The sequence below is a fragment of the Calidris pugnax genome, unplaced genomic scaffold, assembly GCF_001431845.1.
Source record: "Calidris pugnax isolate Ruff unplaced genomic scaffold, ASM143184v1 scaffold108, whole genome shotgun sequence".
Classification (NCBI taxonomy): Eukaryota; Metazoa; Chordata; class Aves; order Charadriiformes; family Scolopacidae; genus Calidris; species Calidris pugnax.
The window spans coordinates 179,554-204,945 of record NW_015090845.1 but is presented as its reverse complement, the minus strand read 5'-3'; the positions used below and the strand labels follow the sequence as shown (position 1 = coordinate 204,945).

Below are 25,392 nucleotides of genomic sequence, written 5' to 3'. Positions count from 1 at the left end.
CCTCTCCCCTGCACCTACGTCAGCCCAGTACCTCCCAGTTTCCACCAGCAGATGGGAGGAGGTTTGGCTTTTCCTTCTGCTCCTGGGGTGCTGTGCCCCCCAAAGCCATCTTGAGCCCCTCTGAGCACAGGGATGCTCTGGGGCAGGCTCCCAGAGGGGGATCTGGGGCTGGACCAGGCCGTGGTGACCAAACCCAGCCCGGTGGCATCAGGGCAACCCCAGGGAAGGCTCAGTCTGGGGGAGCAGCCCTGCCAGCAGAGTGGGGGCAGGGGACAGAGAGGGTGTAATCACCCCCCAGGAGATGTGAGGGGCCCTTGTTTCACAGGAGCAGACCAAGGGCTGAGTCCGGAGGCAGAGCGAGGGGCTGGGGCAGGGGACAGGGAGCACTAAAATCCTGTCAGAGCACGAGCAGCCAATGAGATCACAGAATCCTCTAGGTTGGAAGGGACCTTAAAGATCATCTTGTCCAACCGTCAACCTAACTCTGACAAAAACAGGCACCCACACAACAAACAAAAAGCAACACCATCACTAACCCATACCTCCCAGCACTACATCAACCCGTCTTTTAAACGCCTCCAGGGATGGTGCCTCAACCCCCTCCCTGGGCAGCCCATTCCAATGGCTGAGAACCCTTTCAGTGAAAGACTTTCCTAATATCCAGCCTGAACCTTCCCTGGCGCAACTTGAGGCCATTTCCTCTTGTCCTGTCGCCTGTGACTTGGGAGAAGAGACCGACCCCCACCTCTCTACACCCTCCTTTCAGGGAGTTGGAGAGAGCAATAAGGTCTCCCCTCAGCCTCCTCTTCTCCAGGCTGAATAACCCCAGCTCCCTCAGCCTCTCCTCACAAGACTTGTGCTCCAGACCCCTCACCAGCTTTGTCACCCTTCTCTGGACCCGCTCCAGCACCTCGATGTCTGTCCAGGGGAACCATCACCTCCCGAGTCCTATTCCCCACGCTGTTCCTGACACAGGCCAGGATACCATTGGCCTTCTTGGCCACCTGGGCACACTGCTGGCTCCTGTTCAGCCCACAGGCCACCAACACCCCCAGGTCCTTTTCTGCCAGGCAGCTCCAGCCACTCTGCCCCCAGCCTGTAGTGCTGCAGGGGGTTGGTGGGACCCAAGGGCAGGACCCAGCACTTGGCCTTGTTGAACCTCATCCCGTTGGTCTCAGCCCATCCATCCAGCCTCCAGCAGGTCGACACTGCCACCCAGATCCCCTGAAACGCAGCAGAAGCCCAAGACCTTGCAAGAAAGGAAGAAAATCTTAGGGTGGGACAGGATTGTGCTGGGTTGGCTGGTGAGTTCGCAGGACCAGGACGGCTGGGGGACACGGAGCCCTTGGGGGTGGGACAGGGCGGAGGACAGGGGGAATCAGGGCTGAAGATTGGGAAAATTGGGGCTCTAAGCCCCAATCCAGTGAAGGCAGAGCCTCTCCCAGAGCTGCCTTCTCTCAGCACAATGAGACTAAGCCCCGCCTGGAAGTTTGTATTAAACGTTTACAAGGGTTCCAAAAAAGGTGTACAAAAAAGGGAAAAGCCACACTTGCCTCTTCTCCCGGGGAGGGTGGTAGAAGCGCTGCCCCCGCCTGCCCGAGGCCGTGCTTTGCCTGAGGCAAAACGCCCCCAGCAGCCCAGGAGGGCGAGCAGGAAGCCCAAATGCTCAACACACGCTTATGCTCAGTCCTCAGTAACCTCAACATTATATTCCTGCTGCTGTGCTGCAGCCGGGGTGACCCGTGTGCCTGGAGAGAGCGTATCCAGAGGGAAATCTCCTCCCTGGAGGCCACAACGGCTGGTAACTACAAAAAGCATCAGCACTCGGGGCTGGTCCCCATAGGGGGCAGGCCCTGAGCACCCACCCCGTCCACGAATGCCCAGGGAGACTTCTACAGCCAGGAAAGAGCGACCTGAGGAGCGGTTCCCTGTGCGCCCCGAGGGTTCAGGAGCCAGGGGTGGGGAAGGACAGACAGACGCCGGCCGGGACGCGGGTGAGCCCTCACGCCGCGGGAGCACGTTCACATGGGGTAGTTGAGAACGACGTCTTGCTTGGCCAACTCCAGCAACATGGGGTCATCGAAGAACTTGCTGATGCTCACGTCCTCGCTCAAGCCCTGCGGGGTAACGGCCAAAGCAGAGGTTATTGCTCTGGCAGCACGCGTCAGCCGGCGTGGCAGAGATCCCACAAAAAAGCCCTTGTGTCGCGCAGTACGATAAATTTTCAGGCTCCAGAGGAGGCAGGAGAATTTGCAAGAGGTCAGGCACTGCTCGGCAGCTTGAAGATATCCAACAGCCTGTCGGGAAGCTGCACGAGTGGTGGCTGCTGCTGCTGAGCACATCTGCCCGCTCACTGTCCTCCCAAAGGGAGCCTGATTCCCTCCACTCCCTCTGCCGTCCCTCCGAGCCCCTCCAACCCCCCCAGGCCAGCACAGGAACCAGTGGCTGCTCTTTCTGCAGGACAAAGGAGCTGACTCAGGCCACCAAAGGCTGGGGAGGGAGCAGGGCTCAGGGGATGCTGCAGGACCCCGCTTTTGGCTGGAGTCGCTGCCAGACAAGTCGTTCAAGGGACCACCACGGGCACCAAAGGCAGCACGGGGGGATCAAGAGCAAAGGAAGTCCCAAGGCACAAAGGACATCAGTCCACTCCAGGAACACGGAGGGGACGTGGCACGGCCAAAGGACAACCCTGCAACAGCTGAGCGGCCGGTACAGACAGACAGAGGGACGCTGCAGGGATTCCTCCCAGACGTACCTTCCTACGCCTGGTCTTGATCATGAACTCTCTGGCCAGATGTGGGGCTGGTTGGGGCTCCAGGGGCCGGATGACGATGCTCTTGTCCAAGGGGTCACCAGGCACAATCTGAAATACAGGGCCAGGACGTGAGAGCGATGCTGGGGGCTGGTTCAACCTCCTGGAGAGACTGAACTCCAACGGGAAACACCCCGTGGACACCCCCAGCCTTGGTGCAGCATCCCTGACGCCCCACGTTCTGCTGTCACATCACTACTGGTGATCCCTCCTGCGAGAAGTCACTGATATGGTGACTTCTTCCAAGCCAAGAACACGTCCCACCTTCCCCATGTGCAACTGTACTCTAAGACCCTAAAGGCCTGCAAACCGGGACAACCCACAAGGATCCCAGTTCGTCTCTGGAAAACTGGCACATTTATTCTTAGGGCTCAGGCTGCTGCTGTTCCCACCTGGCTGTACCACCAGTCGCTGTGCACCTCACAGTGGTGGCTCTCATAAGACCTGAGGACAGTATTTTGTTCCAAACTCTGTTTTCCATAGGTTTAAAAAGCCTTCTCTGAGAGGCAAAGCCAAATTGTGACAACCTGTGTCTTAGGGCAGATCAATGACCCCGAGCCCTGCTCCAAGACTTCTGCTGCCCAAGCTGCTGAGCACTGAGTGCACTCAAACAGCTTCCCTTCTCCTGAACCATGTTGTCATAGAACCACAGAATGGTTTGGGTTGGAAATGACCTTAAAGCCCCCCCAGTGCCACCCCCTGCCCTGGGCAGGGACACCTCCCACCACACCAGGTTGCTCCAAGCCCCCTCCAACCTGCCCTTGAACCCCTCCAGGGATGGGGCAGCCACAGCTTCTCTGGCCAACCTGGGCCAGGCTCTCACCACCCTCACACCAAACAAGTTCTTCCCCACAGCTCAGCTCCATCTCCCCTCTTGCAGGGTCAAACCCTTCCCCCTCCTCCTAGGGCTCCCCTCCCTCATCCACAGTCCCTCCCCATCTCTCCTGGAGCCCCTTGAGGGACTGGAAGGGGCTCCAAGGTCTCCCCGGAGCCTTCTCTTCTCCAGGCTGAACCCCCCAACTCTCTCAGCCCCCCCTCCCAGCAGAGGGGCTCCAGCCCTCCCAGCATCTCCGGGGCCTCCTCTGGCCCCGCTCCAACAGCTCCATGTCCTTCTGCTGGTGGTGGCCCCAGAGCTGGAGGCAGCACTGGGGGTGTCTCCCCAGAGCGGAGCAGAGGGGCAGAATCCCCCCCTGGCCCTGCTGCCCACGGGGCTGGGGATGCAGCCCAGGAGGCGGGGGGCTTTTTGTGCTGCCAGCACACATTGTCGCGGGGGGTTTCTGGGCTCCAGCGCACGTTGTCAGGGCATGAGGAGCTTCCCATTCACCAACACCCCCAAGTCTTTCTCCTCAGAGCTGCTCTCTGTCCAAGCACTAAAGGACCCTCGTGCTCAGCAAACAGCAGCACTCAGCGCTCCCTCACTCAGGCAAAGGGTGACGTGACCTGGAACAAAGCTGTTGGCTTCTGGCAGACACTCAACAGTTAGTGTACAAAGCCTCCCCAACTCGAGATCCTTTGAGGAAGTTCTCCAGAAGTTGTCCTGCCCTGTGTGCGTCGTGGCACTGAGGTCTACTGAGAGGACCTACCTGGTGCCTGATCCTACCGTGTCCCTCTTCCCCATCCCGCCACGGCATGGACTCACCTGCCAGTGGTGGAAGACAGAGAGCGAGAAGGCTTGTCCCTGCGTGTGGGTCCTCAGGTCCGTCTCAAACCCAAACGAATCGATGGCTGGGATGAAGGCTTTGATGGTGTAGAGAGGGGAGCCTGGGATTGGAGCATCTTGTGTCACGTGGCCTCTGCCAACACATCAAAAGATTAGTCTTCCTGTGTCACAGAATGGTTTGGGTTGGAAGGGACCTTAAAGCCCCCCCAGTGCCACCCCCTGCCCTGGGCAGGGACACCTCCCACCACACCAGGTTGCTCCAAGCCCCCTCCAACCTGCCCTTGAACCCCTCCAGGGATGGGGCAGCCACAGCTTCTCTGCCCAACCTGGGCCAGGCTCTCACCACCCTCACACCAAACAAGTTCTTCCCCACAGCTCAGCTCCATCTCCCCTCTTGCAGGGTCAAACCCTTCCCCCTCCTCCTAGGGCTCCCCTCCCTGATCCAGAGTCCCTCCCCATCTCTCCTGGAGCCCCTTGAGGGACTGGAAGGGGCTCCAAGATCTCCTCGGAGCCTTTTCTTCTCCAGGCTGAACCCCCCCAACTCTCTCAGCCCCCCCTCCCAGCAGAGGGGCTCCAGCCCTCCCAGCATCTCCGGGGCTGCCTCTGCATCTACTCTAGCAGGTCCATGTCCTCCTTATTCTCTGGGGCCCCCAGAGCTGGACACAGTGCTCCCGGTGGGGTCTCAGGTCCCTTTATTTTTCCTCCTCTCTGACACTCAGGAGGAATGAGACACAAACCAAAGGCTGGGTGTGATCCTGGACACCCCCTCCCCACCCAGCACCCAGGGGCTGGGATCAGTCACGGAAGCTTTCAGGTGTCAGTTCCTCCAGGTTTCAACCTCTCCCCTCGCTCTACAAGTGGTTCTAGGACTGCGAAAGTCTCTAACAACCCCGACCCCAAGGGAGCTCTAAGGTGACAGCAGCTGGTGTGAGCAGCTCACCTCCGCCTGGCCAGGACCGTGTACACCGCGGACACACAGTCGGCAGGAGCCTGCACCTCCACAAAGTAGTAGGGCTCCATCAAGCGAGGGGTGGCCTGCGAGGAGAAAGGGACACCAGGCACTGAGCCTCCAGCAGCACCAACACAATTGGGTTCAAGTAAGAGGCAGAGACTGGCGGGCTCTGCTCAAACGCAGTGCGTGACTGGGGACGGAAGGGTTCCTGCTGCCCAAACCGACGCTGAAAGGAGCTTTTCTCCTCCTGGCCATGAGTCAGATGCTTCCTTCTCCTCCACGCCCACCCTTCCCAGCAAGCCAAACAGTAGCAAAAAGGGAGAGCCAGAGCAGATGCACACAAGTTTCCAGCCAGATTGGAACGTGACTGCTTGTAAAACCCGTCTGCCAGCCCACAAGGGCGCTGGAAACGTTAATGGATGAATGAGTCGGTTCCAACTGACATCCTTGGGGCAGACAGCGCAGCACACGTGCAATCTGCACTCCTTGGAGCCCACAGGAGCCAGCACGGCACGAGGGTCAGGCTTTGTCACGCACAGCACAGTCCTCACCATCAGGAAAGCAGAATAGACCACTCTCCGGGCCGTCGGGATGATCTGTCCTCCCCCCCGGTGCAGGGGCTCCTGAGCAATCACCGCATCCAGGATCTTGAACTTCACGTTGCGGATCACTGAGGAAGGGCAGAAATGACAGAAAATGACTGGAGGGGGCAGCTCCCTGCCACAGCAGCACCAACCGTGCCCCCCCAGAGACCCTGCACACACAGCAAACATCCAGGCAAAGTCCTAGAGCCAACAGAAGACATTCTGAATTTAATTAGAGCAGGGAAAGCATGACCATGGCCTAATCCTGCATATTAAACACCAACAATTCAGCAGTTCATCCTGCAGGGTGCTCAGGGTCTGCACCTGAAACACAAGGAGCAGAGCCAAGGTCTGGGGGAGCCAGCTTGCCAGCAAACAGCCCCGAGTTTGGAGGCAGGAGGCAAGTGCCAGTGCCTGGGTGGCATCTGCAGCCAGGGAAGAAGGTTCTGTGACCTCCCTTGTCACCCGTCCCCAGAGCTGTCCCCAGCTGTGGTGTGAGCAGGGAACTGGCCACTGAGGGACGGCACCGGCACAATCACTTGAATGCTTAGAGATGGAAGAATTTAATTGATCTTATTAAGCTCCGTTTCTCCACAGGTCTTACTTACACTCGTCACAGAGGGGCCCTTCCCTGGTTCCCCACTGAAAGCCCTGCACAATGCTGTCCTTCACAGAGCCCAGCAGCGACTTGTCCACCTACAGACAGACAGACAGACAGACAGATGGCTTCAGAGACCAAAGCTGCACCACGAGGCAGTAACAGACAGACCCCAGTGTTTAAAAACCAGCTCCTAGAAGGGCAGCAAAGTCCCCCTAAACCCCGACGTCCATCCCTCCCTCTCACAGCTCAGGAGCATCATCTTCAGAGGCTGGCACCTAAAGCTATAAATTAAAAGAGTCCCTATTTTGGTAATTTTTTAAAGGCTGGACATTTAGTTGCCTATTTTCAGGATGCTGGTCCAAATAGCAACGCCTGAAGATTAACAGCCTATTTGCTAGCCAGTGTAGGAAGTAGAGCAGATCTGAGATCCAGCAAACCAAGGAGCACTCCGACAGCATCAGGACCTTGTTGCAGGTTCTGGAAGGAGCAGACACCTCTTGGCACCACAGGACAAAGGTGTCACTGAAACAGACCCTCCATGCCTGCGTTCCTCACCTCTGAGGGCAGCGTATCGTCTACCAGGATGTTTGGGCCGGTGGCGTCTGGCCCAAAGGCCCAGATGGAACGGGCAGCCAGCAAATCCCAGTCATATTTGGTCTGGAAGAATTCACCCAGCTTCTTTCTGACAGAAGAAGTAAAGAAACTTTAGGAAACAAGTATTTGACCTGCTCTCCCAACTTCCTTATGACCCTGTTCCCTTCAGGCATAACATGGCTTCAGCTTTTCACCTGGAGCAGCTCATTTGCCGAGGAGGGATGCTCATGGACCACCTGGTACCAACACCAGACCCAGGACCCCTGCCTGGAGCTTGGTGGCTGACACTGTGCACCTTGCAGGTCCCAGCATTCCCTTTTTTTCCCGTAATTATTTGATTCTAGATGGATTTCTGCTCTCCCCAGATGGGTCATACCTGTTCCACGTTATCTGGACTACTTCGTTTTCAATGTCCTCCGCGAGCCCCTTCTCCAGAGGCTCAGCAATCATCGTGATCTTGTTCCTGAGAAGAGAGACAGTCGCAATTAGTCCACGGAGTGATGGAAATGGGAGTAATTGGCAGGACCTCAGGGACTGCGCGCTGCCTCAAACCCAGCTGGGGAGACGAAGCCCTTCGTGTCCTTCGCTGTTACTGTCTTGCTTGTAAAGACAGCCCATGCGCTTAACAACTGCTCTCTGAAGCTTGCTCATCTCCAGGAGCAGATTGCTAAGGGACAGCATGGCTCCATCCCTCCTGTGCTCCCCCCCAGGCTGCAGCAGGGAGCCCGTGGGCCAGGCAACGTGCCTCTGGCCAAGCCACCCCTCCCTGTGGCCAACTCATGGGACACTGCCCTGGAGAACCTCACCAGCACGAGGTACCTGCCCCCAGAGCAGGACACCCCAAAAGATCAAAGGCTGACCTAAGACTGGAACCTTTAAAGACAAGAGGAAACAGCCTCAAGTTGCATCAGATGTTTAAGACAGATATTAGGGAAAATTTCTTCACTGAAAGGGTGAAACCTTGGCAGAGGCTGCCCAGGGCAGTGCTGGAGTCACCATCCCTGGAGGTATTTAAAAGCCAGGCAGCCGTGGTGCTGAGGGACATGGGGCAGTGGTGGTTTGGGCAGTGCTGGGTTGATGGTTGGACTCAATGATCTGAAAGGTCCCTTCCAACCTGGACAATTCTATGGTTCTACCTGTCTCTTCCCAAAAACAAGGCTGCCAACCCCAGAGAGAGTACACCAGAATAAAGGAGGGTAAGAAGACCCAGAAACCACAGGAGTACACAGGGGAGCTATCTTCAGCACGTGACAGATCATGATTTCCCTGAAAATCCAGGCATCAAGATGTCCTGTGCTCCTAGATCTCAGCCTGGTTACTCAGCCTATGCTCCCTCACAGACCCCCCTCTTCCAAACACGTGCATCTGATAACACATTGCTGGGGGAGGAAGATGAGACCAGGCCCTAAACCTCCAGTGCCTCACCAGAAAGAAAAAAAAAAATCCATTTCAAGATTAAAATGGATAAGAGAAGACAAAGCTTTTGCTCATGAAACGTTTGGGGAGTTACTGAAGGCAGCACTTTGGCACCTGCTCTAGGATCCCAAAACATCTCCTAGTCTTGGAAACACCACAAAACTGCTGAGAAGGTGTGAAATTCAGCTAAAAGAAAGGAAGATGTGCATCTGTCTTTATTCCCTCCGTTCTGAGCGTTCCTACACAGCACAGAAACACCCCTGAGACTCAAGCATGTTACTGAGGAGCTCAGCAGAGCTGCTGCAACAGCAGGATGGTCTGGACAACAGCTGCTGAGAACAGACCCCCGAGAGGGGATGAGTTTAGTCTCCAGTGAGTCCCCCAACACCGCGCTCGCCCACGGGCTCTTACTTCTTGTTGGGCGTCTCGGCAAAGCACTTGAGGGAGGACGTTTCCACCACGGTCTCACAGAATGTCACAACTGGATCAGCCACCTGGAATAACGACAACAGGTCTGTAAGGTTTTCAAGTACTTTTTTTTTTGTTTTCAAAGAGACTGCTTGAAATCTTTGACACGAAAAAAATGGTTCATCTGCCAGTGTTTTAATCAGCACCGTGTATGAAGCGCTGAGGCCTGCACAGGGAGCTTTACTAATTCCTTCATTCAAACACGACAAGAACATTTAAACCTAATTCCAAGTATGAAAAACCCTGCTCAATTTATTTATTAGATGTGAGCCAGGCAATGGCTGAAGTTCAGGAAAAGGCTGGAACATGGTCACATACCCCTCTCCAAGCCAAGTTTCAGACTCTCAATCACTGTGGTGTGACACAGCCAGGCTGTGAGTTACTTTTGCACCCTAGCAGCCTTTTTTTTTTTTCCTTTTAAAAGGACCTGACAAAATCCACACTATTTGATCAGTGAGGCTTTTTCCCATTCTTCTGAGAAAGGGGGACAAACCCCCCTCCCCAGGTAGGAAAATCCCTCTCTGACTTCCTCACCTTGATATCGATCTCCGAATACATCTTCCGCAGATCGTGCATCACGCAGTCCAGGTAGAGCTCCCCTGTCCCCAGGATCACGTGCTCCCCAGACTCCTCCACCTGCAAGACAAAAGAGGGGTTCAGCTGCCAGCATTCCTGCTCCCAGGCTTTCCCCCCTTTCCAGGCTCCTACACAAGCCTGAGGAAGCACCAGCTTTAAATAAATTGGTTTGGATCAGAGCACCCCAAGGAAAGCTCCCAAAGGCTTTTCCAGCAGAAAGTGCTGATGTGCTCTGCAGAAAGCTGCTATCTGGGCACAGCAAGGTGTGGGTTTTTCTGCTGGATTTACAGTTTTCTGCTATTTCCACATGATTTATGAGATCAACTGCAACAGTGTGGAAAAAAAAAAAACAAACCCACAAGAAAACAACCCACAGTAAAAAAATATTTACTTTTAAGTTCAGGCTACAAGGCAGCCCACGGCATGAGCTGGAGACAGCCATACGCCACAAATACCTTAGTAGTAAGCGAGGGGTAACTCTTGTTGACTTTGCGGAGACCATCCAACATTTTGGGGAGCTCTGAGGGGTTGACTGGCTCTACAGCGATTTTGATGACAGATGTGGTGTTGAACTTCAAAGGACGGAATATCTGAGCCTGAAAACAGACAAGGACAAGGACAAAGAGCTGAATCCCTGCATCGTCGACGGCCGCTGGAGTCAGAAGCAGCACCTGAGGCTGTTCTCTTCCTCTCAGTGGCTCTTGTGCCCCGGCTCCTCAGCAGATGAGGTTTCTTTAACCTCAGAGCCTTTGAGATGTGCTCCAGCCCCTTGGCTCCCTGTAAGGCTGAGCAGTACCAGCTTTGCACAGTACCTCCTCGTTGCCCCGAGGCTCCGTGACAGTTGCTGTCTTCACTATGGGCTGGTCCACTCCTTCTATCAGCACCCAGTTGCCAGCAGGAACCCTGTTAACCTCAATGTGGTACCTACAAGGCAGGGGAGTGTCACTGCAGCGCTGTCCTCACCCCATCCCCAGCAGCAACAACCCCAGTGACTCCTCTCCCAGATGAATGTATCCCCAGAGCTTTCCGTACCTCGCAACCGAGATCCAGAGGCGCCCGACGGTGCAGATCTGGGAATCTTCCTCATCTTCCAGGGTATAGTTTTCTCCGAGGACCTTCACGGGCTGCCCAGCGTGGATGGTACCACTGAGCACTCTGCCAAAGGCGTGGAACTGAACGCCGTCATCCGTGCTGTACATTTTCGTGGTGTGACACATCAGCGGTCCCTTTCCAGGAGAGAAAGAGAGAGAAATAAGCCTCTTTCAAAATCAAGAGTCAAGAAACAGACACAGACCTCGTTGGACTCATGGCCACAAAGAGATTAATGGGCTGGAATTTAGCAATATTTTTCTGACTTGCCAAGTCCTTCATTTCCTTCCACTGGAAGCCTTACATCTCTCTGCCCTCTATGGAAACCCCTGGAATGACTTGCATGGACTTTTCTGGAGCTCTCCTGCCTCCTCTTGTGGAGCGGTGAGTAGTGGTTGGGACAAGGCCATGAGAAGAAATGTCATCTGCTGGCCTGCAAACGGGAGCACCTGAGTCCCCGCAATACCATAAGGTCACTCCACAACTGGTGATCTGGTGACAGTCCCCGCTGTATGTGAGTAATTACAACTCATTAAAACAAACGGTTCATTTTCTCTCCAGACATTTGAGCAAAAGTCACGGGCAAGTTCCCCACTAGCTGCTGGCTGGCGTTGGTGGCTCCAGACAACTCTGAATAACAGCTCAGCACAAGCTGTTTGAGGAGGAAGGTTTTTGCAAGGCTCTGATATGAAAGGTGCTGACTAACAAATGCAGGGCTATTTTTGTCAGTACAGTTCAGATCAGTTTTCTCAGAGTTTGGAGAGAGAATCAAACTTCACAGAAAAGGGACATAAAGGCAGCAAAAGGACATAAAATCGCCCTGCAGTCACCACGTGCTCCAAAGTCCTGACCTAGTCCTGCTCTCCTCTGAACACTGTCAAACAATTCCCTCTCTCAAGGGCTGCCCTGGCAGGCAGCTGAAGTTTCTCAGAGCGAAGAGATTTGTTTCGGTGTCGGATGAGAGGTTTCAAAACGCTGGAAGTCAGATCTGTGCAGATGGCTGTCTGGGAGGCAGCTGCCCTGTCAAGGCAGCGAAAGGAGGGCGTATTTGCCACGCTTTTGGACAACTGGGAGCAAAGCAGAAGAGTTTCCTTACGTCAGGGTCGCATTCGCTCATGGCCTCCCCCAGATCAGAGTCAACGCCGCCGGTGTAGGTATGCTCAATTTTGGTCTTTGCCCCCACCTTGGGGGAGGGGATGTGCTGCACACACATGTCCACAAAGCCTGGAAAAGTAGTATTTCACAAGAATAGGATTAAGCAATGTCGAGGAAAGAAACAGACTCCAATCAAACACAAGACAAAGCCATTCTGACCGCAGCGCACCCACAGCAACGGGGAGGATGTGAGCAGTGTCTCAAGCCATCCTTTGGGCAAACAGTTTAATATTCCATATTTGGAAAGCTGGGAAGGGATCCCTTCACCCCCTTGGTATGAGACCAGGGAAGACTGCAGAGAGAAGACAAACAGCATTTACCTGTGAACTCCCCAAAGAACTTCTTGCAGACAAGCCGCAGGAGGGGCCGGATATTGAGTTTCAGTTCCTCTTTGGTCAGGTGGATGCCAAGCTCATCCAGGGTCCTGGGCAGGGTGGTGTCCACGTCCCCCACCACCTGTGAGACAACGAGCACCATTCTCAGCTTCGCTGTGGGGGCTCCAAGCCAGTAACTCCCAGGGGCAGCTTCACACACCAGCCATCACCCTGAGGGCTCCTGACCTGCTCTGCTTTACAGCTCACCCGAGAACCGGCAGGTTCAAATTATCACTTGGCTGATAGAAGAGCACTCTAGAAAGAGCAAAGCCAGTTCTATTAACTGTGCAAATAGGATCATAGAATCATAGAATGGTCTAGGTTGGAAGAGACCCTTGGGGTCATCGAGTCCAACCATCTCCCCTACTCTACAAAGTCCTCCCCTACACCATGTCCCTCAGCACTGCATCTAAACGGCCCTTAAACACAGCCAGGGATGGGGACTCCACCCCCTCCCTGCCCCTGTTGGAGCTTGAAGCCATTCCCTCTCGTTCTGTCACTAATTACCTGTGAGAAGAGACCAGCACCAACCTCTCTACAGTGTCCTTTCAAGTAGTTGTAGAGAGTGATGAGGTCTCCCCTCAGCCTCCTCTTCCTCACACTAAACAGCCCCAGCTCCCTCAGCCGCTCCTCATACGATTTGTTTTCCAGCCCCCTCACCAGCTCCGTTGCCCTCCTCTGCACTCGCTCCAGCACCTCCAGATCTCTCTTGGATTGAGGTGCCCAAAACTGGACACAACACTCCAGGTGTGGCCTCCCCAGTGCTGAGTCCAGGGGCACAATCACCTCCCTACTTCTGCTGGTCACACTATTTTTGATACAAGCCAGGATGCCATTGGCTTTCTTGCCCCCCTGGGCACATGCCGGCTCATATTCAGCCGTTTGTCAACTAGAACCCCCAGGGCTCTTTCCTCCAGGCAGCTCCAGCCACACTTCCCCCAGCCTGTAGCGCTGCAGGGGGTTATTGTGGCCCAAGTGCAGGACCTGGCACTTGCCCTTGTTGAAATTCATTCCATTGGCCTTGGCCCAGTGATCCAATCTATCTACATCCTCTTGCAAAGCTTCCCTCTCCTCCTGGGAGTCAACACTCCTGCTTAACTTGGTGTCATCTGCAAACTTGCTGATGATACACCCTATGTCCTTATCGAAATCATCAATAAAGACGTTAAATAGAAATGGTCCCAACACTGAGCCTTGAGGCACACCACTAGTGACCGGCCACCAGCTGGACGTAAATCCATTGAGCACAACTCTTTGGGACCTTCCAGTCAGCCAGTGCTTGATCCAGCAAATAAAGGGCTATATTCACAAGGAGCAACTCTTAAGGAGTTGCTCACTGTTGTTCTGCACCCTCAAACCCAACCTGGCAAGTCCCACTGGCACCAGACACACCACCACGTGGTGTTCAACCCTCGGATGCTCCCATCTGGAACCGTGGGGAGGAGAATGGACCACTACCCACCTGAGCCAAGATCTTGTACAGGGGCTCCAGAATGAACTCCACAAAACTGCGCTGGGAGCTGCTGGTTGGGGCCTTTTTAGTGAACTTGCGGCTGTTGGGAGACCAGAGGAGCTGTAAGGAGCAGGCACTCTGCAGCCTGCAAGCACCCCTGCTGCAAACACAGCCTCTGCTCTTCCCAGCTCATCTTCTTCTCCCTCCCAATCCTCCTGGGAAGCCGTGAGGGACACAGGAGTCCCATTTACTCCAAATGAAGGCCAGAGGAGGCTCTCTGCTCCTGCTTACGGGATGCAGGAGGACCACATGGATTCACACCAAGCAGGAGGCCTGACTCAACCCTTCCCAAGTACTACTCCATCACAGGACAACTCAGGTTGGAAGGGACCCTGGATGGTCAGCTAGTTCATGTTTTACAGGGAAAGGAGGGAACAGCCCAGCAATAAACTAATAGACATTTAAACAGGCTTCTTACGTCTTCGGGTTGAAGTAGATGTCACCCCAAAGCCGCTTTGCAAACTCCTGGTAATTGATGTCTCCTAAAGGGAAAAAGAAAATGGCAAAAGTCTCTCAGATGACACTGTATTTCTCTCATCTTGGAAATCTTTGGGTTCTGGCTTTTAAAACAACCCTGAGGATTCGATTTAATGGACTGATGCTGGTGACTGAACGCGTGGTCCCAATTCTGAATAAAACAATTAAGCCCTGACCTGGGGAGAGCAGGCAGAGGTGGGCAGAAGAGAGTCCACCGAGGGCGACAGCAGCAGCCCAGGCCCACTGTGGCTCTGCACACTTACTTCTCAGGGACATTTCAGCTCCCTCAATTACACACAAGGTTAGAGCTGAGAAGAGCCAGCCTGCCAGACGCCGCGCTGCAGGAACCCACTTACATCTGCTTCATTTTCCAACCGTTAACGCTGCAACCTGACGCTGTGGTGCCAAGGTGCTGGGATCCTTACACCCCGTCTGCCCCGCAGGCTTCACACAAGCATTTTCTGCCCTGCTGAACATCTCCAGGTTCTCTTCTCTCTGTCAGCTGATGCACTAAGCGCATAGCCAAATATCCCAGTGCCCAAGGAATAGTGGAGTGCTTGGCTGTCACGGTAGATTTACAAATAATAAGACAGCGGTGATAATTTACAGCAGTTTCCAAACAAGCTTTTGCTGTGGGCAGATGTGCAAGCATAAGAAATTTCATGGTGGCTGCGGTTTTGACAGTTAAACTACCATAACTCAGGCTGGTTGAAGTGTGGTGGCTGCACATAAAATCCCTGGTGGCCACGATGGAGCATTACTGGCTCCACGTACCCGTTCAGCCCGTGTCTGCCCTGCACGATGACACCTCCTACCCACTGTGCCTGCATCTTGATCAGGCCCCCGAAGAAGGGGCACCAGCCGAGCCGGCACCGCGCTAACGCCACGATGCCCAGGGAGCTCATTTATTTCTCCAAACTCACGAGGACACGCGATAGTCCTGACACATCAGTCCCTGACCTCTACAACTTCATCCTCCCTCAGGCAAACTTCTCTGCAAGAGCTGGGCCAGCTGCTTTACAACATCCTTCCTCCCCTGCTCGCAGCTCCTACGGATCACCCCAAATTCCCCAGCGGGAGACTTCAAAACTCTCGCCTGTGCAGCTGGCTAATGGAAGCAAAAGGCCCACTTTTACAAGTGGCAGATTGCCTTGAGCGGGCACCTGGGGAACAGAAAATTAAATCAAAGCCAGAAAAAGACAGCTTCTTAAAAAAGAAAGAGGGCAAGAGTGCAAAACCTTGTGGGCCAAGCTTGCGCCCGGCTGCAGCTGAGTCTCAGGCTCTGGAGACTTTAGTGGGAAGGCAGGAGGAACTTAACTGCTTCGCTTCTGAGCTCTTCTGACAGGGAGGCAAAGCACAACACACACACTTGCCTTCAACTGTCCTAGCGGGACTTCTTTTTTTTGCTCAAGGGTACGTATAAAATACTGGCTTGTGACTCTAGAAACATTTATCAGGAGAAACTATCTAGTTAAAAACAAGTTAGAACCATATTTTTGCTTTTTATAACCCAACGCCCAGCTCTGCAGTACTGCCTAAAAAGTCAAGAACTGGCCATATACGTGCAGCGAGAGTCGAAGCTGAGTGGCTTGGAAAGCCTCAGCAAAGAAGGTTAGGAAATGAGATGTTAAAGTGTACAAGGTTTCTGGATAATCCTCACCATATGTGTCTGCATAAATCTTTGCAAAAGATCCCAGCGTGAAGCAGATGCTGTACTGTGAGCTGGAGAAACACACGTTCCCCAGAAGGGGAGACAGAACGAGGTTCTCATCGGTGGAATACATGCTGAGAGGAGACAGTTTTTAGAGACAAGAAAAATAACAAAAATCAATGTTATGAACCAAGAGAGACACTTAAATCCGCTTCCCACACCAAACAGTATGTGATGGGCAAGGATTCTACGTTGCCAAACAGCAGCTTAAACGGGCTGCAGCATGCTTGCCACTGGAATTTCAGGGTCAGTATCATTTTATGACTATAAATTCTAAAGCATTAGTGTGCAAAGAAATATTTAAAGCCTAGAACTAAAAAGTTACAAGTGCTTTGTATTTTTTGTCGGATAAGAGTTTTTTCTCCCCTAAAAAAAGACAGTAAAGATGGTCAACCAAGACAGGGAAGATACTACAAGGCAAATATCGTCGGGATAGAATTGAATCGAAGGTTTTAATGAGCTCCCAAGCACGCTGGGCAGGATAAATTACCCTGCTCAGACCTGCCTGATGGCAGTAGCAACTGAACAGAGACATGCAAGTGAGCTCCTGTGCAAACCCACACACATTTGAAGGGGAGAACGCTGTTAAGAGGATCACCCAGATGCAGAAGAACCCCCAGAAACGATGCATTGCTGCGGTGAAAGCTGGAGAAGGTGTCACCCCCTTCCCCGAGCAGGGTCTCACAAGGAGATCTGACCACAGCAATATCACACTCCCTGTTTAGGGGTTGGGACAGCAAGTTCACTTTAGTTTTATAACAAATGTTTAGGAGCATTGAAACATCTCAGCCCACAACTCAGGACACAATGAGATTGTCCAGGCTGTATTTGAGACATTTGGGAGCACAGAAGTTCCCCACTCGGGTCACATGTCCACTTTCCCTACTTTTTAACAGGGGGAGGAAAGAGCTGATCCCATGAAGCTTCTCAGAATTCAGGTAGGATTGGTCCTTCCCTTATAATTCCATGTACTGGCTGAGATGAATTTCTAATGGTTCTTCCTGCCCCATTTTCTACGATTCAATATTACACAAGTGACAAACCCCTGAGATTTTGGGTGTGCATAGGGCTCACAGAGAAAAAGCACCCTCAGAGGAACAGGCACATCCCAAACACTCATACCTGATCAGGCCATTAACTTCGTCCACGATGTGTCGGAGTTTGTAATAAGCATCCGTGGGGGGCAGTTTCAGCTCCAGGATGAGGCGGTCGATCTTGTTGATGCACACAGTCACTGCCAGCCTCTCCTGCACCGCGTGTTTGATCAGCCGCTCCGTGTTCAGCATCACCTGCGGGGAACCACGAGCACAAACATCCCCTAGAGAAAGCCCCCCAAGGAAATGCCATCCGGGGCGTGATGGACAAGGCAGCGACCCTTACACGCGGGGCTGCGAGCCTCCAGGGAAGCCTAAGCTCAGCCACCAGGGATCAGTTAATCTTCCTGAAATTCAGAATTAGGTGCTAACCCAACCGAATTCCTTGAATCCTACCCCTCGGACATCTGTGATATAAATAACCTGCTCAATTTTAGGTGTCACAGGGATGGAGATGCAAACCAGTTAGATAATCAGGTCGCAGGCACCACGTCAGCCCTGGACACAGAACCAGAGGCTTTCACTCCCTGCTTTGGCTGAAAAACACTCTCGCTTCCCAAACCGTCCTCTAAAAACCCTTCACCCTGGAACGCTGAACCCACTGCAGACCTTCAGGCTGAGGCAGGATCAGAGGCTCCAGAGGAAGAGGTTTTGAAGTTAACCCCCAGGAGAACCTGACACTCACCCCCTCGGCCGCGTCAATGAAAAGCACAACGCCGTCCGAAATGCGAAGGCCAGCGGTCACCTCGTCGGAAAAATTGACATGACCTTCAAAAACATGAAATGGTGGTGAGAAGCAGAGTGAGCCCCAACGCCAGCAGCACAGAGGGTGGAAAGCCATCCTCCTGCCCCACAGCTTCCTCTGGTCACTGGTACCCAGCCAGGCAGCACACAGACAGCTTCCTCCTCAGCCAGGGACCCAGGAGCGGCTGCCAGAGTTCTGTGTAGGGATCTGCTTCAGCTTTAATGCTATTTTTTGAGATTAAACACAACAACTCATTTAACAGGCACTTTCCCTCACATTTGTTACTGTTTTTCTCACAGCTCCGTGCAAGTACTTCGGGAAAAGGAGGAAGATTACTTCTCACCAAAGAACAACAGATGCTTCTCCCTCCAGTCTCCTCCTGCGCTCTAACCTCCCTCCTCTCAAGCTGTAACTCAGCAGATGTGTCCCAAGACCTTCTTTCCTAAAGTTTGGCCTTTGGTTTCTTACAAGAAGTTGATCTGTGATTATGTTCCCCCCACAGGAGCTTGTCAGAGCCTCAAGGGAACTTGCTGGGAGTCTCACTGTGGGGCAACATCGTTTGAGCAAAGCGGGGTCCCCACTGGGTGTGATACCTGGAAAATCCAACTCCACACGTGCTTCTCATACACTGGAGCAAAACACATTTTCAGCCCCATTAGCCCTTAATTAGGCCTGCTAATTAGAAGCATAAGCCTGAGTAAAAGCCAGCGGCACAGTCTTTATTCTGGAAGTGATTTCAGAAGAACAAACTTAGCTCAAGGCTCAGGACTATACTGGAATCATCTACACAAAACACAAAAAAAAATAGAGTTGTCCATCTGTGAAAAAAAAAACAACCAACTTTCCAGGGTTTCACTGCTCTCAAGTGACATCTCCAGGCGCATCAGTGAGGTTTCAGGGTATGGATTCTCTGTTTTTCTGAGAGCCAATGCTACTCACTCCCACCACAACCCAACACAAAAGCTCTTTGAAGGCCCTCGTTAACCATCACCCTACATGTTTGCTCTGCTCTGGTCCTGTCAACAGCACTATCCAGAGGACCAGGGAGGTTTATTAATGAGAGAAACACGGTCATGTATCTGCTCCACACACCAAGCTGCCTTCAGCTAAGCACATCCCAGACCAAGATTTTGGGGATTACATGCTCACCTGGAGTGTCGATGATGTTGAAGAGAAAAGATTTTCCTTTGGTGTCCGGCAGAACAATGGTCACGGGTGTGCTCTTGATCCCCACTCCCCTCTGCGAGACAGGGAACAGGATTAGCAGTTAGAAGAAAAAAAACACACCACTATGTAAAGATATAAAAGACGCCCAAAGAAACCTGAGAAAGATGGAAAGAAACAAACATCCCCCCAGGACATCCTGTTACTCCCAGGGAGGGTGCAACCACCTCAGATCATGGCATTCCCATCCAGCCCCTCCACCCGCACTGGCTCAGACTGGGGAGCCACCACTCCAGTGTCCCGGCCCCATTTCAGCGGAGGAAGTACCATGTGCAACAGCAGAGACAGAAGATCCATCTTTTTCTGTGCTTTTGCCCTTCTGCTGCTATCAAGTTATACCTCAAAGTGTCAGATTTGAACGCCCAGAACATAAATTAGAGTGTTAAGATGACGAGAAGGAAACGCTTCACAGGCTTGATCTGGTCATTACAATATTTAGCGAGTAACAAAATAAGATTCCCATTCTCACACCCAACCACGTGGAGTCAGAGCACCCAGCTAAGAGCTCCCGTCCAAGGAAACTGAGGAGAAATATATTTATTCTGAAATCATAGTTTTTTTCCCCATCCACCATTGCTGCGAACCCCTTCCCCCTTTTTCTCCCAAAGGAAAGGAGTTACCCATAAGCTGGGATAACCTGGCTATAGATGTTCAACATTACACAGGTTATCACTGCAGATAAATAAATAAATGGAGATGAGAGCTGCAGGAAAAGGAAGAAAGTTGGATCTAGAATCTTACCAAACAAGAGGAGCAGATCATTGTATTGATAAAGAAAATAATCAAAATGTGGAAGGCACAAAAAGATGTTAAAATGGAAGAGGAAACTGCCTACAGTAACTGTGAGTAAAGCATGAGACAACTGCATAAAAATCACTGCCTGTTCTACAAGACTCACTCACCTCTTGCTCTGTGAACAATATATCAGTGTAGCAAAGCTGCAGAGACAAAAGAAAAGTCAGAATGTCACATTTTGGTATCAAATATCAAGTTTGAAGAAGGACACAATAACTGTACACATGGTTAAGGTGGCAAGTGACAGGGACAGAAAGAGGCCTGAGGCCTGGCTTTCCAGTCCTACGCTCTCATCACTGAACCACGTTTTCCCCACGTAGAGTCAGGCTCCCTCGGAGTGTAAAAGCCAGCCCGTGTTCCCCGGGGCAGGAATGCTCCAAAAATTCACTTACATCCTGGTCGTAGCGCTTCCGGATCTCTGGGTGCGTCTGCGAGAGCTGCAGGAAAAGGAAGAAAGTTGGATCTAGAATCTTACCAAACAAGAGGAGCAGATCATTGTATTGATAAAGAAAATAATCAAAATGTGGAAGGCACAAAAAGATGTTAAAATGGAAGAGGAAACTGCCTACAGTAACTGTGAGTAAAGCATGAGACAACTGCATAAAAATCACTGCCTGTTCTACAAGACTCACTCACCTCTTGCTCTGTGAACAATATATCAGTGTAGCAAAGCTGCAGAGACAAAAGAAAAGTCAGAATGTCACATTTTGGTATCAAATATCAAGTTTGAAGAAGGACACAATAACTGTACACATGGTTAAGGTGGCAAGTGACAGGGACAGAAAGAGGCCTGAGGCCTGGCTTTCCAGTCCTACGCTCTCATCACTGAACCACGTTTTCCCCACGTAGAGTCAGGCTCCCTCGGAGTGTAAAAGCCAGCCCGTGTTCCCCGGGGCAGGAATGCTCCAAAAGCTCACTCACATCCTGGTCGTAGCGCTTCCGGATCTCCGGGTGCGTCTGCTCTATCAGGCAGTCGACAAAACACGTCTGAAAAACATCAGATCGCAAGAGAAAGGAGGTGACTACGTTCAGGCAGAGACACACAAGCACAGCCCTGTCCCTCCAGCAGCAGCACAGAGAGTCAGGCACAGCGTTATTTCCACGTGGCTGAAAGAAAACCTCCAAATGACTGCGTCAGGAAGAGGAGCAGAAGGAGGGTGCTGCTGCGGTGGAGCCAGAGGGGTCGGTGGAAAAAGTAAGAACCAAAGGGATCGTTACTACCACCAATAGAGGGGGGGTACCCACATACCTTCCCGTGGTGCAGGTGCCCACACAGAGTCACGTTTCGGATGAGCTCGGAGTTGTCCATCAGATCCGCCAGGAAACTGGAGGAACGAAACACAAAAGACTATTTTGGAGGCTTCTGCTGTGTCTAAGAAAAGTAGGTGCCGTCTCAGCTACACTTTCTATCCAAGGTGCCCCCTGAATCCTCTCCAAACTCGCATTCCGGCAGTGCCCTGCGGAGGAAGAATCCCACTTTCCAGATGGGGAGGACAAGAAAGTTGGAGTCCTAGACAGATGGCAGTGGGTGGGAGGATACGGAGCTGGTAAAACTGCCAGCGATGGAATATTATTGAATATTTTTCTTCTCTTCTCGTCAGTATTAGAGCAAAAGTCACATCCATGCACTCAAATGATGAAATACTTCCACTCAAATAGTGGCAGGCAGTCAAGTAAATCACAGAGCTGGATAACAAGCCCCCCACGCAGATTTAAAAGGTAGCCACGGGGCTCCGCAGACCATTAATGCTGATTTTCAGGTCTTAAAGCAGTGATGGTCCCAGGGACTCAAGGAAACAGTAATGGAATTGAAATCTTTTTAGAACAAGCAATTGAGCTGGGTAATGATGGGCCGGTCACTTCTGCATGGACAGGAGCCAAAATATAATTGAGATCCTAAATTACCAACTCCTCTGAAAAATAATGGGAGGCTATAAAACACGTAGCCATTTGCTATGGGTCTACAGAACATAAGTGCTGTCAAATAATCTCCTTTTTAAAAAGACTTCAATTTTCACGGATGCATTAGACTTATTAACGTACAACATTTTGATTAAGAGCTAAAAAATACAAAGATCAATAATAATACTGATTAAAAGCTTGCTTATTGGTCTTAAAATAAGGCTGAATGGGAAATCAATACCAAGCTTGCAGGTTTCTGGTTAAGTCCCACTGGGAATTTCTTCTGGCCCCATCCTAACAATTTATATTAACAAACAGGATGAAGAGGAATTCATTACAGATGGAACAAGCAGAGGACACAGGGATCAGGCAAGCGGTAGATAATGAAGAGTACAGGTCATTGACTACCAGCAAAATGGACTGCTTAGAAAAATAAAACCTTGCTGGCTCTTTGGTTTATATCTGGCCGTATCAAAAATCTCCCCGATCAATAAACGCAGCCAAACTGGCAGTATCAGGGCACAGCCTCAAGAAGCAGCCGTTCCAAAAAGGTCCTGGGCATCCGAGGAGCCAACGGACTGAATACAAACTGCAGTGAAATCTCCTTGCTGGAAAATAACAGGATCCTCTACGATACACAGAGGGACTGCTCACACTGGGGTCTGTTTGGGACCCAGGGAACTGCACCTGGGGCTGGGATCGACGCTTGAAGCCGACTACTAAGAACTGGAAAAAGCTCCGACTGGCCATGAAGTGGCGCATGGAAAGATGAGCCTAACGAGACACTCACGCAGCTCAATCTGTTCGTCCCCAAATAGAAGGCAACACACAGAAACACTACACACACGAGGACACAGAACCCCCCCGCCCATCCACAAAACGTAGACATTGATGGCTAAGATTATACATTTTTTACAGAGAAAGCACACAACAGTTTTTATGCTTTACCAAAGTCACATGAGGTATTATATCTCTGATTTTAAATTTGTTTGGACTTTTTTTTCCAGGGTTTTCTCTCAACCCTTCTCCTTCTGTCAGGTTCTCACACCCTGGTGTCCCAGGGTGCAACCAGCAGAAATCATCAAGCCCAGCGTAAGTGCAGCTTGGCTGCACCATTACCCTGACCTACAGTGCAACTTTGCACAAAAACTCCCCCTAGAAACTCCTCCAGGATAGATGGGAATTAATTTGAGGCAGCAGTAAGCCAATGGTCAACCCAAAATGTCCCAATATGAGGCGTGCCACACGCTGACCGTATAAATATATCTTGAGCCAGTCAAGAAAACTTGCCTCTGGCAAATCTGCCCAAGTGAGGTTTCCAATTATCAAGCTCTGTATCAGCTGTCGAGGTAAGCTTTATATTCCAGTGTCAGAAAACTACACACTACACTGCGTTACTCAGAGGGAAAAATATCTGTAAAATGTCTTGCACTTTCCTCCTCTTCTTTTTGCTTCAAAATCTGGGAACCAGCTGCACTCAGCTCTGTTGCTGCTGTCAGTAAGAAACAAAGCCAGAGCCCCCGAAATCTGCCTCCCCCAGAGCACACACCACTCACCCCCCTCCCCCACCTTTGCCTCCAAACAACAAAAAGTGAGGAAATGACAGCACAGATGGCTTGAGCCAACGTACGCACTGAGAACCCCTCCACAGGACTTACTCCATCTCATAGACAGTGACCGGTAACGTCTGTTCCATCAGAGAGAACTTTTTGGTTTTCACAGGTTTAATAATAGGCTCTGAAAACAAGAGAGAGAACAATAAAACACTGTTACCAGAGACCCTGAACCCCACAGGCTCATAGGAAACAGGGACTTTTGCAGACAAAACCACAATTTTTCAAGATGACAGAATCTCTTAGCTTTTTATAAAAGCTGTTGTGCCAGATGATCTTGTCGGTCCCTTCCAAGTGAACTATTCTACTCTATTACAGAAGGATCAAATGAGATGACTTGAATGCATTTTTATTTGTCCTGTGATATCATTCCAGTATCTGCTGATATTTGTTCTTCAAAATATAGTTAGTTTGGCATTTGTAATAATCCCAAGCGCTAAAATTTGTGCATCACTAGTCAAACAAGTCTACACATGCCTGGGGCTGAGAGGGAATTCAAAAGGGCATTAAAACCAATGGGAAGAACAAAAGGGAATATTATTTTCCCTTTTCCAAGGATCCATTAAGAGTCTTCTCCTCCCTCCGTACCCAACTCGCTGCTTCCTCACCACTCACCAGTGAGGGGCTGCGTGTCTTCCTCTTGTACTATGGTCTCCACTTCGGGCCCGTAGACCTCCTCGGCGGTGGGATAGTATTTCTTATCCTCATGCAGCACCACCTCCATCCCAGGGTGGTCCTCGTCATGGTCCCCCATATCATCATCATCGTCATCATCCTCGAGCTGCAACCGACACTCACATTTAGCTGCTGCCGGCACCGAAGTGCTTCACAAGCACCAATCACCCCAGAAGGCACTGGCTCGGTGTCCCACAGCAAAAGAGGGCTACAAACCCAGCCAGGGAACCACCAAGGTGGCCCCAGCACCACGCATCAGAGCAGCTTCCAGAGGTGCTCTCTGTAAGCAACACATCTCTGCTTGTGGTGGGACGGCTTGGAAATGAACTTGCAGAGGCTCCCACCCCTCGCTCGCACACACAGCACAACCCCGGTCACACACAGACACCACTTTCGGACAAACTGCAGGATCAGGAGACCAGAAGGGGCTGCCTCAGCCCTGCCATGCTTTCCCACTGTGGCACAGCAGCCTCTGCTGTCCTCCCAGTCATCACTGCTCTCCTTTAGTGTCTGTGGAGCTTTCTCTGCCTTCACCACAGAGGAGCTGAGCTCCTCGCAATGCAGTTGTAGCATTAGGGCATGTTACTGAGGGCCTGAAGACCTCACTGAATGGATACAGATCCTTCACCTGACTGAACACAGATAAAACTGCCAGATACAGCCTGAGCTACAGACGCTCCCCGTTCTAACCACGATTCAAGCAGAAACTTTGTCTTTCCCTTTATGACAGGAACAGGGAGGCAGCTTTTGCTGAATCCTTTAAAAGCCAAATCCACTTCAAGAGTCAAATCCCACCACTGAAGAAAGCCTCCCTGCAGACCCAGAGTCCGGCACGGGAAAGGAGTCACCAGCTTGTGAAGCCCACGGTGCTCAGCCCCTGCCCCAGGGGGGAGAACAGGGCAGGGTGAGGCCCACACCAGGCCCCGATGGGACGGTGCCCCTCCAGCCACCCCCACTCCTCACCTCGTCCAGGTCCTTGGACTCTCTGCCCAACTCATCGTCATCATCGTCCGAGTCCAGCTCCGGCCCGATGTAGTTCCCAAACTCATCGTACAGGTCGGTGTCCATGCTGGGGATGGGGCGGGGGGTGCAGGAGGGTGAGGACCCTGCCCCGGGCACCCAGGGCTCCCTGCCCGAGCCACCCACGGCACCCACCACCCACCACCCGCAGCACCCACCACCCACGGCACCCACCACTGCCCGACTCCGGGGCTCCCTGCCCGACCCGGCCTCACCCTGACCCCGGCCTGCACCGTACGCGACCCTCCGAGCCCTGCACAGCCCTAAGGGCCTCGGCCTGAGCTTCGAGCGCCCCTCCGCCCTCCTCGCCCCCTCCCCGGATCTCTCCCCGGGATCCCCCGC

At 52.1% G+C, this 25,392-nt stretch overlaps 1 protein-coding gene across 1 annotated transcript; it reads right to left on the bottom strand.

Moving 5' to 3' along the window:
- Positions 1 to 1,477: 1,477 nt before the first annotated feature.
- EFTUD2 (elongation factor Tu GTP binding domain containing 2) lies at positions 1,478 to 25,104 on the bottom strand. The gene is made up of 27 exons (XM_014942693.1): positions 24,994 to 25,104; positions 23,971 to 24,136; positions 23,401 to 23,479; positions 21,090 to 21,165; positions 20,762 to 20,827; positions 20,477 to 20,512; positions 18,971 to 19,061; positions 17,762 to 17,844; positions 17,105 to 17,271; positions 15,932 to 16,056; positions 14,213 to 14,276; positions 13,744 to 13,834; positions 12,228 to 12,363; positions 11,849 to 11,976; positions 10,696 to 10,889; positions 10,476 to 10,587; positions 10,119 to 10,259; positions 9,622 to 9,723; positions 9,031 to 9,113; positions 7,580 to 7,666; positions 7,165 to 7,291; positions 6,617 to 6,704; positions 5,976 to 6,094; positions 5,413 to 5,507; positions 4,452 to 4,605; positions 2,756 to 2,863; positions 1,478 to 2,117 (listed from the first exon to the last, which is right to left on the bottom strand). Exons 1-27 carry the CDS (start codon positions 25,096 to 25,098, stop codon positions 2,022 to 2,024), a joined length of 2,919 nt encoding a protein of 972 aa, XP_014798179.1. The 5' UTR covers positions 25,099 to 25,104; the 3' UTR covers positions 1,478 to 2,021.
- Positions 25,105 to 25,392: the final 288 nt, after the last annotated feature.